The sequence below is a fragment of the Mesitornis unicolor genome, unplaced genomic scaffold, assembly GCF_000695765.1.
Source record: "Mesitornis unicolor isolate BGI_N332 unplaced genomic scaffold, ASM69576v1 scaffold9476, whole genome shotgun sequence".
In the NCBI taxonomy this organism is placed as follows: Eukaryota; Metazoa; Chordata; class Aves; order Mesitornithiformes; family Mesitornithidae; genus Mesitornis; species Mesitornis unicolor.
Genome location: NW_010188863.1, coordinates 40,060 through 56,303, shown reverse-complemented (window position 1 = coordinate 56,303; position 16,244 = coordinate 40,060). Strand labels below are relative to the sequence as shown.

The window sequence follows — 16,244 nt, the reverse complement described above, 5'->3', positions numbered from 1 at the left end:
AAGTAGAAGATCCCTTTTCCTCTGCTTGCTCTCTGAAGAGATTTCTAATTAGATGCCAGTTTTGCTTGGCCTGGTCCTGGGAGGGCTGAAGGCAAGAAGCGAGGTTTTGTCTTTAGGGCAGCAAAGGGGCTGTTCCACCTGGCACTGGGAGGCTCTGGAGCTCGATCACGAGGGGTGTGAAGGTCCCTGGAGCTCTGCTTGGGCACCAGGAGAGGGGGAACAGTGGTGGAAAGTGCCTTGTGCCTGGGTACGCCGTGCAGGACCTGGCCAGGCTGCTTGTAGTTGCGCTGTGTGGTTTTTTTATTTAATTTATTTTCCTCCAGTAGTGAGTATTCAGTTGCATTGTAAGGGCTGGTTCTTTTTTTCTTCAATAGGATTTTGTTTTGCACTTCACAACTCAATTTCAAAGTGAAGCACGAGCTGCAAGGCTTCCTCGTGGTAGAGACTAAACCTGCAGGCATTTTTGTCTGAGGTTGAAATATAGGTGAGATGAAAGAAAATGAGTATTGAACCCAGTGAAGCATTTTGATGTCAGTGATACCAGGAAGAGGAGCTGTGTAAGAGAGGGAGAATGTCACGGGGATCTGAGCCCCATCTCGCCTTTGTGTTGTGTAGGGGCTGTGTTGGGGAGAGAAGCCCCAAGAGCAGGAGCTCCTTGTGCAGCTTTTCAACGGGATCTGACCGACAGCACTGCAACGTAGTGGCATACAATGTAACTTGCAGGAAACTACGGTAGAGATCTGACATGACCCTGAAAAGTGTAGAAAGCATCATCTTTTAAGTAATCTCAATTGCTGTTTAAAAATCAGGTCCATTTGTTCAAACTCGGAGCTTGAAATCTTGCTAATTTGTATTTATATATGTCAAGCTGTGAAGCTCATTTCTGGCTCTTTGCTTTCTTTTGAAATTCATGCAGCAATGAATAAAAGACCCCTGTGTGGTAAAGCCTTTTAAATGTAATAAATTTCCCTTTGAGCAGCAGCATGCAAATGGGGTCACCTCTGCTTGCTGGAAATGTGGGGGTTGGCGTTACTTCCTGCCATTTGCATTTCCCACATCCCAAATCTTTAAGATATGAGCAGTTGGCATAATCTATACAAATGCCCTAGCGTACTTTGACAGAAGCAAAATAACTGCAGAAGCCTGAATGTGTTTAGCCTGCACTTCTCTCTGGCCTTAAATTTACCAGACTGAGAGATCTTCTGATGAGTAAGTTTTGGAAGCGAGAAGGTAAAGCCAGGCTCCCTCAGTAACTGCAGAGCTCAGAGCCACCTGATACAGCCAAACAGGAGTGGCTGTAGCCATCAGTCCCCATTTAACCACTCAGTACAATGACATCTCCTTTCACATTACCTCTTTGCAATGCCACTGCAGTTAGTGTATACTCTATACTCATTTAATTTCCCCAGTTTGTTGCAGAGGGGGTATCTCAGTGGCGAAATGCTGTTGTCTCGAGTCGCTCGGTGTGTTGGGAACGCAGGATGCGTGTTGGTACACGCTGGGCTGAGTGCAAGATATAATGGGGTTTTGGGGCGTGTGCGGGGGTGGAAGATAAAATACAGATGGCTAAAAAAAACAGAAGACAAAAAGGCTGAGCTTTCTAAGGGAGCTGCTGCAGGGCAGGGAGGGTGAGCGGATCCGGTGTGGGGCTTTCCCTGCCCCTGCCTGGCGCCGCAGGGGTTCGGGTGGGTTGGAGCCACATGACCTGGCACCAGAGCGGCTGGGTATGAGGGCAAAAATAAAAGGAGTGAGTCCATTGCCAGCTTTTAAAGTCAGAAGGGTAGAGGACTGCTATGTGTGTTGAGCAAAAAGTACTAAGCCCTGCCTAGATACTGGACGTGCTGCAGCCATGGCCTTCCTGGGACAGAAATAGCCCTGTGAGAGTCATCCCCATCAGTCCCTGTCCTTTTTCCCAGATCTCACCGCTTTTTTTGCCCCCATCACTTCCCAGGACTTTGCCACCACCTACCCCGCTGTCTCTGGCCACTTGTGGACTTGTTTATCACCCCTTGCAGGAAATGCCTGGTTTTCACGGCAGAGGAAATAGTGGTGCTGGTCCTGGCCTGGGAAAGCCTGGCCAAAGTCCTCCAAGTTATAAACTTAATATGAGTCGGAGCCAGCGCAGGCGTGAGATGGGGAGAGGATGAGGTGGGACGTGGCAGGAGGTTTCTGCAGAGGATGAGGATTGAGAGCTGATGATGTCTTTAGTTTCCAATCAGCCGAGCACGCCGGGTGCCTCTACGGCTAAATATTTCATAACATTTTGCAGGAGGGATGTCTCAGACATCAGTTTGTGCCCCAGAGCAAACCCCAAATCTTCTCATGCTCTCTTTGGATATTACAGTGGCACTGAGGCGATGGCTCTGGAAGGAAAATGATCACCAGTAAACTCGAAACGTCCTCCTCCATCCTGTGCTTTAGCTGGTAAACTGCAGTGTTGAAATAAACTCCCTGTACGGTTTAAAGAAGCTCTGTCCTTACCAGCGATGGTGCAGATGGGGCAGCTGCTCCGGCATTCCCTGGATAGTTTCTGAGTGATTTCAGGCTCTTTTGGTTTTTGAGACTTACTTGCAATTTTTTTTTATCAGTAGATTTTAAAATGACTGCTTTCTCTCACAAAGAATCCCATCAAATAGCAAAAGACAGATTATTTAAAGGCTGTCACTGTCAAACTGAGGCAGTGACATTTTCCAAAGAAGACTTGATGCAAATTTTAGTTTCTGTCATGTTTGACAAACCTGAGAGAGCACAGGCTGAAAGTGGGTTTTATAACTCCTGCTGTTAAGCATCACAGTATTAGTGCTTCCTGGCATTTAGAAACAAGTTTAAGAACAATTAATCAGGAGAACTTGCTCAACATAGCCTCCAGTAATGGTGAGGGAGTATTTTCTTGGCCGAGTGTGTTGCCTACAATTTCAGGAGGGGTGGGTGTGTGTGCACATGTGGTTTTGGAAAACCCCCTGGGCTTGGTGTCTTACAATGAGCATCCCTCGCTTCCAAGAGAAATTAGAAGAAACTCTGATGATTTGGCAGTTTTCAAGTTTGGTCCCCCAAATTTGACTATTTCTATGTTTCAGTAGCGTTACTTGATCTCCTGATGTTTCCTCTGAGCTATAATATATTAGACATGGGGCTTCCAAGTGAAGAAACAAAAGAACCAGTTAATCTCCAGGAATTTTTCAGTGCGGGGTAATCCAGGCCTGCAGAAAGGTTGTTTCCAGTAAACAAGTTCCTGGTTCCAACGGGCTCCTCTAAAGTATGAGATTTCCCAGCATGGTTGGACTTGAGTCTCAGAAGAACCTTGGTATCTTCTGCTAAGGTAAATTAATACTAGAGCTGCTGTAACAGCAGGAAAAAGCTCATCACTACAAAAAATCTTATCAGCAGATTACAAGGATCATAGTGCTATCAACTTCAGATAAATGTATTTAAATAGGGATTTTTTTTTTGTTTCTCTCTGGGTTGCTCGGTCAGCCGCAGCTCAGCTCTGCCTGGATGCAGCTGAGTCATCAGAAACTCCAGTGCCCTCCGTAGGCGCGGGGTAAATTCCAAGCCCTTGCAGTAGGAGGGGGTAAAAAGTCAAGCACAGCTCTTTTCACTCTTGTCAGCATCAGCTCAGCCTCACACCGCACTGCCAGCTGAGTCCTCTCTAGGTGCAGCAATGCAGCTGTATCCTGCTCTGAGCTTTGGAAAATACACCACCTCTTAACTTTAAAGTCTTACAGCTTTAGAGAGACACTTCGCTGGCCATCACTCAAGAAAGATTTGGATGGAGTAAGCTCCCTGCAAACCGTCCTTGCACAACCAGCTCGCTGGGGCTTTATCTCGGAGTTGTCTTGTGTCATTAGGTAACGCTGGGCGCCCCTCTCCAGTTGCATCTTCTGATGCTGGTTACAGGAAGGGGTGTTTCTGGCCTCGGGGAAGTCTTCCTTTCCACTGAGTAAACCGGTGTGCCTGCTTTTTGTTTCTTAATACAGGGGAAAACCCTGATATAATACATATATAAAAATATGTATATACACACACGTAGATAAACACACATTTATTTCTTGGTTAGGTGTGTAAGAACATAGCACGCAAGCGGTAGGGCTGCCATGCGGTAACCACGAAGGCTCTGCTTCCTCTGTGCGGGAAGTGGTGTGGTAAATGCAAATAAGTGGTTCGGCATCCTCAGGATGTTTATCCCAGTTTCTTCAGCATGTTTCTGTTAATTACTGCCTTGCCATTAATTACTGCTGATTCCTGGTAGGATTTCAGTTCAATTCCAGGACATACATGGATGTTACTTAGATGTAACACAAAATAATAATGCTAAATCATGCAGGGCTGCTTTTACACAATGTGCTTCATGACTTACCCATCCTACCTCACCTGGAATATCCTCTGCCTTCCCATTTTCATTCCCATGTGTTATCTCCATTTTCCAGGAGCACACATGGACCCCTTGGTGTAGCTGGTGGCTCCCCCAAAGCACCCACCTGTCCACGAATTGAACTCACCGTTTGCATTAGGCATATAAAGTCGTTGGATTACCAGATAAATAGGAGTTGGCAGTGACTTTGCTGATAACGTTGCCCCTCACAATAGGCAATATTGCCCTCTACTGGTTAATTACAGGTTAAAGGATCCATATTTTCCCCTTTGATACAGCAGCATTTTGCTATGAGAAATTATTTTTCAGCCCAAGGATCTTGTATTGTTGCTTGGAGTAGAAGCAAGCTTTGGTCCTAATGCAGCATTTTAGGATGCTACAGCTCTTGTTTGGTTTATTTTTCCCCAGAAGCTGCTTTTCATCTGGGAGAACGTGGTGCCTCAGAAAACCAAACTTTAATTATTGTTTTTGAATGTTACTGGTAATGCTGAATCACCCATTTGCAGAATTAACCCTTAGAAATGTAACTCCTCCAGACTGGTTTTGCAAGTGAAATAACTGCAAGGTTTTTAATTATTATTTGCAGTAGTAGAATAACACCCTTTGCTTAACACCATCATCTGGATGCTGACTCCAGCAGCCCCCAGTAATTGCCCCCTTCCCTGCCCCAGCTGGGGCAGCTGCACGAGGAGCTGGATCCGGGCACTGGTTAAAAATAAGCTTACAAAAACGAGCGTTATTTTTAACCCGGGTCAGTCCCTGCTCGGGTTCACGCTGCGGCTGCCCGGGCTCTCACGTGGGTTTGCTGGCTCGGCGGTGCAGGAGGTGGCAAGAAGGAGCTGTGGGGGGAACTGAGGGCTGTTTAAAGCTGGAGCACCCCAAAAGTTGCTTCTCAAGTGGCTACTCCAGCTCTGAACTCAGCTGTGGACCCCCAACCTCCATACAACTGCTCTTCTAAAAGCTTTTTCCAGGACAAACATTGCTGCTGACAATGCTCCAGCAATGTTTAAGCGCTTTTTGATGGTGATGCCCTGTGTGTCTGACCTTTCCCGGAGTAAATTCTTCTCCAGTGTCATATTTGCAATTGTTAGAGTTAGCTTTATTCAGAGCCTGGCTCAAATGTTTCAGATATGTTTAGATATGTGGAACGAGAGAAAATAGTTGATGCAAATTACAATTTAGTTTTGATTTTGCAACTTGTGCTAAAGATAAATGATCAGAGGAAAGATCTGACGGCTCAGACCGTGCACAGCACTGTTGTCAATGTGATGTTGTGGCATGCAATGAATTTGTGGTGCCATCCTGCTCCCCTGCACCTTGTAAAGGGGAAAAATATTGGACAATATTTTGAGGTCTGTATGTTGAGCTAAAACTTGTCTTTACTCTGGAAGAGATGGAAAACTGAATGACTTGGGGTGATCAAGGCAGATTTAATCCTTTCAGTACTTAATGGGGACTTAGAAGAAAGATGGAGATAGGCTTTTTAGTAGGGCCTGTAGCAATAGGACAAGGGGTCATGGTTTTAAACTAAAAGGGGGTAAATTTAGACTAGGTATAAGGAATAAATTTTTTTATGATGAAGTTGGTGAAACACTGGAATGGGTTGCCCAGAGGAGTGGTAGATGCCCCATCCCTGGAAACATTCAAGGCCAGGTTGGACAGGGCTCTGAGCAACCGGATCCAGCTGAAGATGTCCCTGCCAACGGCAGAGGGTTGGACTGGATGGCCTTTAAATGTCCCTTCCCACCAAAACCATTCTGTGATTCTGTGATGTAGCTGCAAAATGTGCTGCCTGTGTAGGGGGAGGGAGCAGCTCTGCATTCCCCCAGTGGTCCGCTGTGGGGCAAAGGACAGATGGGGCCAGGCACGGGCAGTCCAGGAATAGGAAGCACAAACTATTCTTCTGGAGGAAAACTGGGTAACTTTGCAGTGTAATCAGAGCTAATAAAGAATTTGACTTCAGTTGCCACTGTGTGATGATTTGTGGCATGCAGGAGCAGCCCCTCTGGTGTGCCAAGGCTTTCACAGTGCACCCCAAACCAGCAGAATAACACTGATGGCAGCTTAGGAGCGAATTTTCTTGTAGTATCACACAGGTCAGCTGGGCTTAGCAAAAATGCTAATTACAAACCCTCAATGATCGAAAGTTGTGGCAGCACAGGCAGAGCCAAGCACAGCTAGGGCTCCCGGAGATTTGTTGGGCTGGTGCAGCGCAAAGTCCAGCTTTGGGGGTTAGTTTTGGATCATTTTTGGAGGAAAGAGAAATATGCATTACAGGAGTTGTCTGTTTGTGGTGTTTTTTTCTTGGTGTATCATCTTTGATGGAACAACTGAGCTATGAACCTCACTGGAAGAGGGGGCAGTCCTGGCTCTGGGTCATTTGCAGAAGAGCTGCAGGTGAAAGGCACCCCAGGCAAAGCCTTGGAGAAGGGATGTTGTGACTTTTCATAGGCAAAAAGTGGCATAGTTGTAACGACTTGTTCCAAAACTCACAGGAGGTGTGTAACAGGCAGGTACAGTCTGGAGACTGCAGCTCTGACAGAATTTGATAAAGCAGGACAAGCTCTCCTGCCTCTTCTCTAGCAGTTGATTTAATTGGGAAGTTTGGAGTGCAGAATGTCTCTTGCATTTTTATATTTTATTTTAAGTTGGACTCAAGCAGTCAGTGCTTTCTGGACAACCTTTCTGTGGCTTCATGAGGTGCTCAGCATTGTGGGGTGGGTGGCACAGCCCAGCTCCCAGATGCTGCAGGTACGAGTACATCACCAGGGAGGAGCAAGATTATCCTGAATTCTTTCAGTGCTAAACTGTTCCTTTCACACCAGGTGAATTAGACTAAAGGTGTCCAGATTGGCCTCTAGCATAGTTAGGAGTAATTTACTGGGGTGTGTGTAGAGCATCTGGTTAACGCTTAACAGCTTAACTGTTGAAGTGTCTGATCGGGGTGTTTCTGCAGTGCGCACACACAGAGCCTCAAGACACACAGAGCCTTCTCAGACCTGCATCTGCTTGCCGATATACATTTTAAACGTGAAAGAATTTGCACATCGAAAAGAAAGCAATGCAGTTTGCGTTTCCATGGGATGGATCGCCTGTTTCTGGTGCACTATAATTAGTTAGGAAGTGAACTCCCTCGACTGGTTTTTGTATGTGCAACTGGTGTACATGGGTTTTCTATGGGGTTTTTTTGGTTTTGATTTTAGTTGTTGTTTTTTTTTTTTAACTCTTGGCATTTTATAGGCTTCATCTTCATAGACCTGGTATCCCCAGACTGAGACATGCTTCAGTGCTGTTTGTACAGCTTGTAAAATCCCATCGCCTTTTATGGGAAATAACAATTCTTCACTGGCATTTTTGGAGCTTTTCCTTGCCCACCACCTCTCATAGCCAAAGCGCTGTGCCCCATGTGAGGGGAAGAAGCTGTCCTGCTGCTCTCTCCTGCTGTGAGGAGAGCCACACACCCAGGGTTTTACACTGGGATGGTGCAGGCAGGCAGAGTCTAAATGCAGAAATCCTTGGTGTTAACATCACTTGAGTTTTTGTCTTGTTTGCTTGTGCCTTGAGAAGTGTAGGAGACTTCAGGGTAAAAAAGTGTGAGCGTTGATGGGGGGGAAATGGGCATTTAATAACCCAGGAAAAAGGGTCCTGTGTGTAACATCCATATACATCACGTGCTCAAATGTGCGGCGATGCGAGGTGCATCTTGGAGTCCTCTCCTCCTGCGAGGCCCCAGGTGCAGCTTTGCACTCAGGAATGACTTTTTAAACAAACCCTGCCTCCTTTTCCTCATGCTTTCAGAAGTATCTCCCCATGTACGATTACAAGGTAAAGACAATGCAACCTGTTTTGCTTGAGAGTGTTGGTGGTTTGGTGCGCGTGATGAAGTGGGTATTACTGCTCTTGTTCCTTACTGCATACGTCGTGCTTTTTCCATCTTCAAAGCATTTTCCAGCCATGAACTAAGAGCACACGCATTAGCTGGGAGCACGCACCCCTCCCTAAGCAGCTGATGCCGGGCACATCCCGGGAAAAACTTCCAGAATGTGACACACCACTTTTGATGCAAATAAAATAACGCTGTATTTCATCAGCTCTATTATAAGTACTTAAGTAATTGAATTAATGAAACTTTAAAAAGCCATTAAGAGACAAATGTGGTACACGCCTTTTTTCTCACTTTTTTTTTCTTTCTCATTTTCCCTATTGAATGTCTTTGGTTGACTTTTTATGTGTTTTCTTACTGTTTCTTTTTTGAGGTGTGGTTTTGCTGGGTTTTTTGTGTTACAGTAGGTGATTTCTCTACTTTGCAGAAAAGTGTCATCTACAAAATAGTATCAGTATGACTGGAATGCCTAATCTTTCATACCAATTTTTGCAAACATTGGGATTTTATTTCCACTGCGTCCATTCACCTTTGCTGTGTGTGCCTGCCTTGCCCACCGGACTGTGCTTACCTCTTACATATTCACCCCACTTCCCATGTTCATGTGATCTTTCATGCTTCTCTACCATCCTTCCAGCTGTGGGTGTCCAACATCAGCCCCTCTGAACCCACATTGGCTTTGTTTTCCTCCCACCATCCCTGTAGCCAGCTCAGGTATTTCTCCCTCCTTCCCTTCCCCTATGGCTTTTCCTTGAGTAGGGTCACCCCTTCCTAGGCAGCCAGTCCCGGTGTGGTGGGATGAGACGCCACGCTCTGCAAAGGGCAGAAATATCGTCCGGGGCCACTTGCCCGGCTCACCCTGACTCTTGGGAAAAGGAAAACAGTGGCCCCAGAGCTGTCATATCCAGCTGACTTTTTTGGGTGGCTCCAGTGTGGTGAGAAGTCATTGATGGAGCTCTCTGCTCTGACACTCCCTGATCTGCAGATAGACAGGAATACCTGTGAGCTAACCACAGCCAAGGCTGTAGTTTAGTGACACCCAATTTCCAGCACAGTTTTGAGTTGGGTTGGTTTGTTGTTTTTTTTCAGGCTAACATTTAAGCATTTTGGGTGCAGCTCACCTTTCTTGCGCTTTCCTTTTTTCAGGTGAGGCAGATGAAGAGGCCTTTGCTGAGGAGTGCAGACGGAGAGGACAACACGCCCTGCCTTTCCAGCCAACCAACCCTCGCCTGCTGAAGACTCACAAGCCTGCCAGTTCCCCCAAATATGCCTTTCATTATAATAGCGATGAGGTGGAAGAGCAAGATAGAAGCCGGGTTACAAGCAGCTTGGAGACCCCTTTTTATTTATCAGGTGTGCACAAGAATGTTGATGAGAAATGTGCAGAAAAGGAGCCATCAGCTAGTCAAAAGCCAAAACCAAAAAGCCAAGCACGAGTTTTTTGCTGTGTGTTGACTTAATGTTAGCTCCCTGGTAGATAATAAATGGCAGCTTGCATGCCTTCATCCTGCATTAGCTCTGCTCTTCAATTTAGTCTAGATTCACAAATGCCCTGGGGTATTCAATGATCCAGGGCAGATACTGTTACAGGCTGCTGAAGTGACTATGCTCTTTGTCCTTAAAAGTGAAGGCCTTTTAGAGATTAACTAGTCACAGTATTTTGCACATTCATTTATTTAAATTGTGCTTGGCTTCCTTGCCGAAGGAGAAGTTCAGCAACTTGATATTATTTCTAGAAGCTGCAATTTTAGGCACCTAAATCCTAATAGAGAGGGCTGAGACCATTCAGGTGAACAGGGAGGCATGGTGATTGTCCCAGTTATTTTTGGAAGTAATTAGTCCTTTGATATTTTTCCTGTCTGTAATATTTCAGCAATATAGTCCAGAGGCTATCTTGAACAACAGAGTCCTCGTAACTACTTGGCTTAATTTGAACCTGTGGTCAAAAATCATCCAGGACTGCCAGGACAGGTTTTTCTGAAACGTGAAGATGCCTTGCTATTTGGATGCCCAAACCAAGGGCTCTTCTCAGTAGTGCTGAATTAGGTGAAGTGCTGGGAAGTGTGAGCATATGAGGCTCCTCAGGGTAAACAGCGCATGAAAAACATGCAATGTACCCTAAAACACGTGCTCATGTACTCCCAGTGCTGTACCAACTTCTGCTGCATTTTTGAGCCTTTAAATCTATGCTGTCTTCTGTACAGAAGACCGAAAGATAACATGTGAGCTTGAAAAAATGGAAACATTCAGATAAATGTCTTCCTAATCGGTTGCTGTAAGTTTTGTCTCTTTAGGGATGGCAAAGTTAAATCTTTTCTTAAAAAAAAAAAAGAAAAACAAGAAAAACAAAAAAGTTTAAAATTTCTCTACAGATGCCTGCACATAACCTCTGGGCTGATGTCCTGAAATCTCCCATGCACTGGTTACAGGTTTTGTCTCTTGTGTCTGTAGCTGGCAAAACAAAACCCTGGTGAAGTTTTGGAGACTTGAGGTTCTCTGCAATCATAACAATACTTTGTCATGGTTGCCAAAGAGCGTCTGAGTTTGACATGCATCTTGCAATTTTGGAGCAGTTTTTCAGATTGCTTAGGACTTTTTGCTGTGAATCTATTTATGCTCCAAGATGCACAAGTTCGCAATTAAAATTACTTTCCAGAAGTATTTGTGCAATCACAAAATCCCCTCTTTTACCAGTAGATTGTGAGTTGCCGTCAAAAATTCAGGGTGAAAACTTGATTGTAGTTAAGACTTTAGATTTTACTGTTGCTTTAAATATTTTGCCTACTGTTCCTCTGATGGACAGGGCTGCTGAAGGACTGGTCGAATCAGTCATAAAAACCCACAACGTGAGTGTCTTAATCCCTCCCTGGGGAGTTTGTGCACGAGGCCTGGCCAGTAACGCCGATCCCTTCATGGGTGCTCACCTCTGCCGACTGCTGTGCCCAGCAAGCAGCCTTCACCAGCACAGCTCTGTCATTACATAGACCACTTATCTGCTCCCACTTGGCTTCTCGTTGGTCACTGCAGCAGCTGCCGTACTCACACGGGCCTGTGCTGGGAAGAATAGCATCTATTTCTGCCTCGGTCCGAAACCCACTGACTTCAGTGGAAAATAAAGTTCAATGGCCTCAAGCTGGGTGCTGTTCCACCTCGAATCAGGTGGTTTTGCCACCACTGGTGTGTGGCCTGTGGCAGCTTTAGATGTTGTCCCAGTTAGAGCACCTCAAGCAAATCCTCAGTTTTTAATGGTTCACCTGCAGTGAAATGGTTTTCTGTTCCCAGCTCTAAGAGCAGCAATGTTTGAGTTTTAGTGTGTAAGTCTCTAGCAAATTTGAATGAAGAAAAAGGGAATGGGTTTCATGTTGACTGTGTGGTGGGGATCACTTTGGAAGTGACCACCTCTCTCAAGCAGCCAAGGAGAAAGGCTGGCCAACTTGTTTAGATTAGCAAGTGAAATCTAGAGGTGAGATGAATCCTCTCCTTAGTCAGGATTTCCAGTCATTACAGTGGATTTTTAATTAAAACAAAAAAAATATTAAATTTTATTTTCCACCTAACATTGACACTTTGCATTTTAGTAGAAATTTCTCTGGGTTTCATACTGTTCCTGGTTTCGTAACAGCCTTTAGAATAAAACTTCACCTCTTGTGCTCTCAAGTCAGACAGTGCTCTAGCTCCACCCAAGTGATTTTTTAAATAAATATTCAGTTAATACAAGTAGCATACTGCCCGATTGTATGACGTGTGGCTGACTGGTGATATCCAAGCTGTACAGAAGTGGTATTAATGCCAGCAGAGACCTGGGGGTTACAGCCACTAATGGCAGGGGTAGTGGTTAACTGCCCTTAAAAAACTGCTTCTGTGGTTTTGAGAGTTTAGACCTTTAGCAAGAATGGTTGAAATGTTTAATTGTTGTAATACCATAAAAATACATGATATGAAAGATCATTATTTGCAAGATAATATTGCAAGGTTTGCTCTTCCTTTTGAATGAAAAAGCTTGCATTAACCTAAAACTTACAACATTAATAATTCATTTTTGCTCCATTTTCACCCGCTGGCATCCCTGAAAAGGAAACCACTTTAAAAGAACTAGCTTAACTAATCTTGATCCTTTCCTGGCATGGATTTCTCTGCTGGAAAGTTGAGCTATTTGTGCTTTATTACATCTTTAATGCAGTCTCCGTTCTTTTTACCAACATATGGTTTCCGGAATTACATATTACTAACTAGTAAAATTGATGTGCTTGGTTATTCAAACTAATTACCTTTATAATTCTTTCACATACTTGTATTTGGGCATGTAATAGAAAGAGAAAGGAAAGCAAAGCCACTGTTTTCTGTGGAAACCTAATACATGAGGAATGCTGGAGTTGTGGAGATGGGAGGGAGTTTGCTCTTCCTTTGCTCCGCATCCCCTGGCTGTAACTGCGTGTGAGTGGGACAGAGGGTGGGAAGTTTGGCTGGTGGATTTGGAGGCTGGCTGGCCGCTCCCTGGCTTAGCCAGAGCTGCCTTCATGCATGGTTTTTGGCTGCTAGTATGAGAGCATCCCGTTACCCACTTGCTTCCCATAGAAGGTGGCTGGGTTGCACATGGAAGGGCTTTCAAGGCTGCAGAGCCTTGCAAGCTTTTGCTTGCCATGTGGGAGTAAAACCTTGGACTCTATTTATTAATAGTATTACCTTAATTAATAGCAGGCAAGCAGGTTGTATCTGGCTTGGTATGTTCTTGTAGCGATTCTAGGCAGAATTGGTAATGAACATAGCACAGTGAGCAAGCATGAAGGAAGGCCCCAGTACGTTGCTAAAGCTCTTCAGTCCCCTAAAACATCAAAGTTGGAATTACATCACTGGGTTGGCCAGTGAAACTGGAGCACTCGCCCCTTGGATTTAACTGTGTGAATAATTAAAAAGTGGAGTGGCATACCTAGATGGGGTGGGATGTTTTGTCACCTCAGGTCTTTACGTAAAGGCGGGTTCTCTCTCTGCGGTGCTCCATGGCACGGGCAGGAGCTGTGGATGCGGTGAGAGAATTAGTAGGTCAAATTGTGGTCTGTGTTGGGCAGTGGCTTGGGCTGAAAGGAGGGAGTGTGAAAGTGTAGTGTAAAGCTGTAATTGTAAATTGAGTCACACACATGAAATTATACTGAAGCTGTGATCTGAGATTAATTTTTGTAATGGCATATGCAAGTGTGGTCAGTCTAAAATAATAGATGGTAGCTACAGCTCAGAGGTAAGCTAGCTTCCTTTGAGAAAGCAATTTACTGTTTTGAGTAGAGAGATATTTCTAAGAGCAGAAAATTAGAAAGCATGCTACAGAACCAAACATGCATGCACTCCACTGCCCCGTTAAAGCTCTGTATTCTTGTTGGAGCCATCACTGCTTTCATGGTTTCAAGGAGGACAAAAAGAATGGCCACAGTCTCAGCAAAAAGGTAGTAGAAAAAATAGTAGCAAACTATTTTCTCTGGGACTTGAGCAGAAACCATGAATCTCACCCACCTCCAACCTCAGTGGTTCAGAGCCTGGAAGTAGAAGGAGGATCCTCCATAGCCTTTACTTTTGTAGGAGATCTTATATAAAAATCAGGCCATGGCCTTTATTACTGAATGATGTCAGTTGAGAAGCAGAGATGCTGCATGTTAATCATGGGCCGTGACTGAACACCGTGTTTCCTTCTGCTGACTCCTACGCTCCTCTGTGCTGGCAGAAGAAGGTGGAGCAGACCCATGGCTGCTCTCTGCATCCTGGTAGAGCAGGCAGATGTCAGGCAGGGCAGGAAGAAGTAGGATACCACGAATGGGTTGGGTAGGAGTGTTTTCCCCAGGACACTTGTGTCCTTTGGGATTGATGGTTTAATGTGCACACCTCCCTTGCAGTTGCCATCCAAGAATGCAGTGAGTTTCATAGTGACTGAACAAACCTGTGATTCTGGGAGGTGCAGATGGCAGAGAAGTGGAAAGCCAGAAGGAAAGTCAATCTGGGAGCCAGCACACAGCCTTCCCAGTTTGTTTTGGTCCTTGCTGAGTGGATGAGGAAGCTGCTACTAAGTATTGTTGGAAGTTGATTTTGGTCTTCGTCAGCTTTTTGAAAGCTGGAATAGCTTCTGTGCTCCTTATGGGTCTTCTGATATAGAAGAGAGGGGGAGGATGAAATGGGGAAAGTGGGTTAGCAGACACTGGTTTTTTTTAGGGAAGAATTATCCAAGTTGTAAAACAGGTGGTGTGGCTTTTAATTAGCGCTGGTTGAAGTATTTGCGTGAAATAAGCATGAAAAGGTTACATCTTTAGTGTGCAATTTTTAATTTTTGTTAGGAGCTTTGTTTGGATCAGGTTTATGGCACCAGCATAGCATTGCTGGAGCTAACAGACTGGCAAAGTTTGATGTATTCTTTCTTCTTAGGTGGGGATAGAAAAGAAAATGGTCAAGAGTGAAATTATTTATTACAGCAGGCTCGAAACAGAAAAGACCTGGCAGTTTTCTCTTGAGGAATACTCTGTATTCGTGTGTTATCTCCCACTCTGGCCAATCTGTTTCTGTGTGTCAGTGATAACAGTTGAAAGATTTCCACTTTTCACCCTTATTCTGAGGGCTGGAAGGAGACCGTGTTGTCACATGCCTAAATAGCTTCACACCACATTATTTTAACATTTGAGTTGATTCATTTACAAGACAATTAATTATGTGACATTCATTTAAAGTCATAATTTATGTTGACTCACAGTATTTTTAAGGAAGAGTTGCTGGAATTGCTTTCAAAATCTCAAACATTTGAAGAATATGGACTGTTGCAAAAAAAAAAAAATTGTGATATAAAATAGAAGTATGAAATGCACTCATGTCTGGATGTGGAAGCCTTTCAGAAATACTGACAGTGTTTTGAGAATGAAAAATAAGAAAATTATGAAGCTAATAATTTGTTGGGTTTTGATGATGCTTTCCCAAATATCTGTGTTAATGTTTCATAGCTGTGACATGAACTAGATCTGATCAGCTGATATGTTGCTGGTTTTTCCTCCAGTAAAGAGAAAGATCCTTTGAGTAATGCCCCTTGGATGACTGATTCTCAAGAGCCAGCACATCTCTTCCACCTCCATTGGCCTCTGTGGGAAAGCAAAGAGATGCTTGAGCCCTTCTGGGATGCATCCCTTACAGCAGTAAATTAAATGCCGAGGGATCCTATTTTTGACAATGTATAGGTGACAGAGGGGCTCACATTAAACTTCATGGATGGAGTCCTTAGTGAGGAGACGTTCTCACAGTGTCCCTGGGGACAGGATTGCAGCTCAGGAGAGTGGCAGGGTGTGGGGAGAACACAGCATCATCTGCAATTCTGCAGAGCACTGCCAGTTTTTCTCTTCCTTAAACAATAAAACTGGTTTCCACTCTAACTTTGCACAGGTTAATCACTCATGGCAGAATTTCTAAATAAATATCCTGCCTCTTGACTCAGATGATTGCAAAAGATGAAGTCATGCTGTTGGTACAGCGCAGGAGCTAGGATGATAACCTAGGAACAGTTTCCCATTGCTACAAGGGAGTGTATTGCCTCTAATGCACAAGCTTTTCATAATGCTTCAGATTATTTTAGCCCAAAGACTCGCGGTTCTCCCCAAGTCTTAAACTTAAACTGAAGAACTGCAGTTCTGCCTTGGGCACAACCCTAATTCCACTTGGGAGGCGCTCTGATTTGGAGCAAACTTCAGCCACAAGCCCACTGCTTCCTTCTCCCAACTTAATTTTGCTATTGGTGCTAAACTGATGGAGAACTGGGTGCAATGGTGACATGACTTCCTTAGGGTCATGTCTGTCTACCCATAGACTGGGTGAAAGGACGAGATTTCCAGACAGGCAGAGCTGTGCCCTTCCTGGGCTGTTCCTCTGGCTCCCAGCCCTGCCTCTGAGCTGGCTCCTCCACTTGGCCCTGTGCACTGGACTGTTCTGAGTTTAGATTTATTAAGTGCACTTGGGTAGACATGGTGTTGGTTC

The 16,244-nt window shown here is 44.7% G+C and overlaps 1 protein-coding gene across 2 annotated transcripts in view; it reads left to right on the top strand.

Annotated features, from left to right (window-relative positions):
* DNAJB6 (DnaJ (Hsp40) homolog, subfamily B, member 6) overlaps positions 1–16,244 on the top strand; it is a 50,715-nt gene that overhangs the window by 32,123 nt on the left and 2,348 nt on the right. The window contains exon 8 of one of the 2 annotated variants that reach the window (XM_010185873.1): positions 9,402–9,608. In XM_010185873.1, coding sequence (XP_010184175.1) covers positions 9,402–9,608 — 207 coding nt within the window. Of the gene's footprint in view, positions 1–9,401; positions 9,716–16,244 lie in introns of those variants that run through there. The other variant, XM_010185872.1, reaches the window with a different exon arrangement.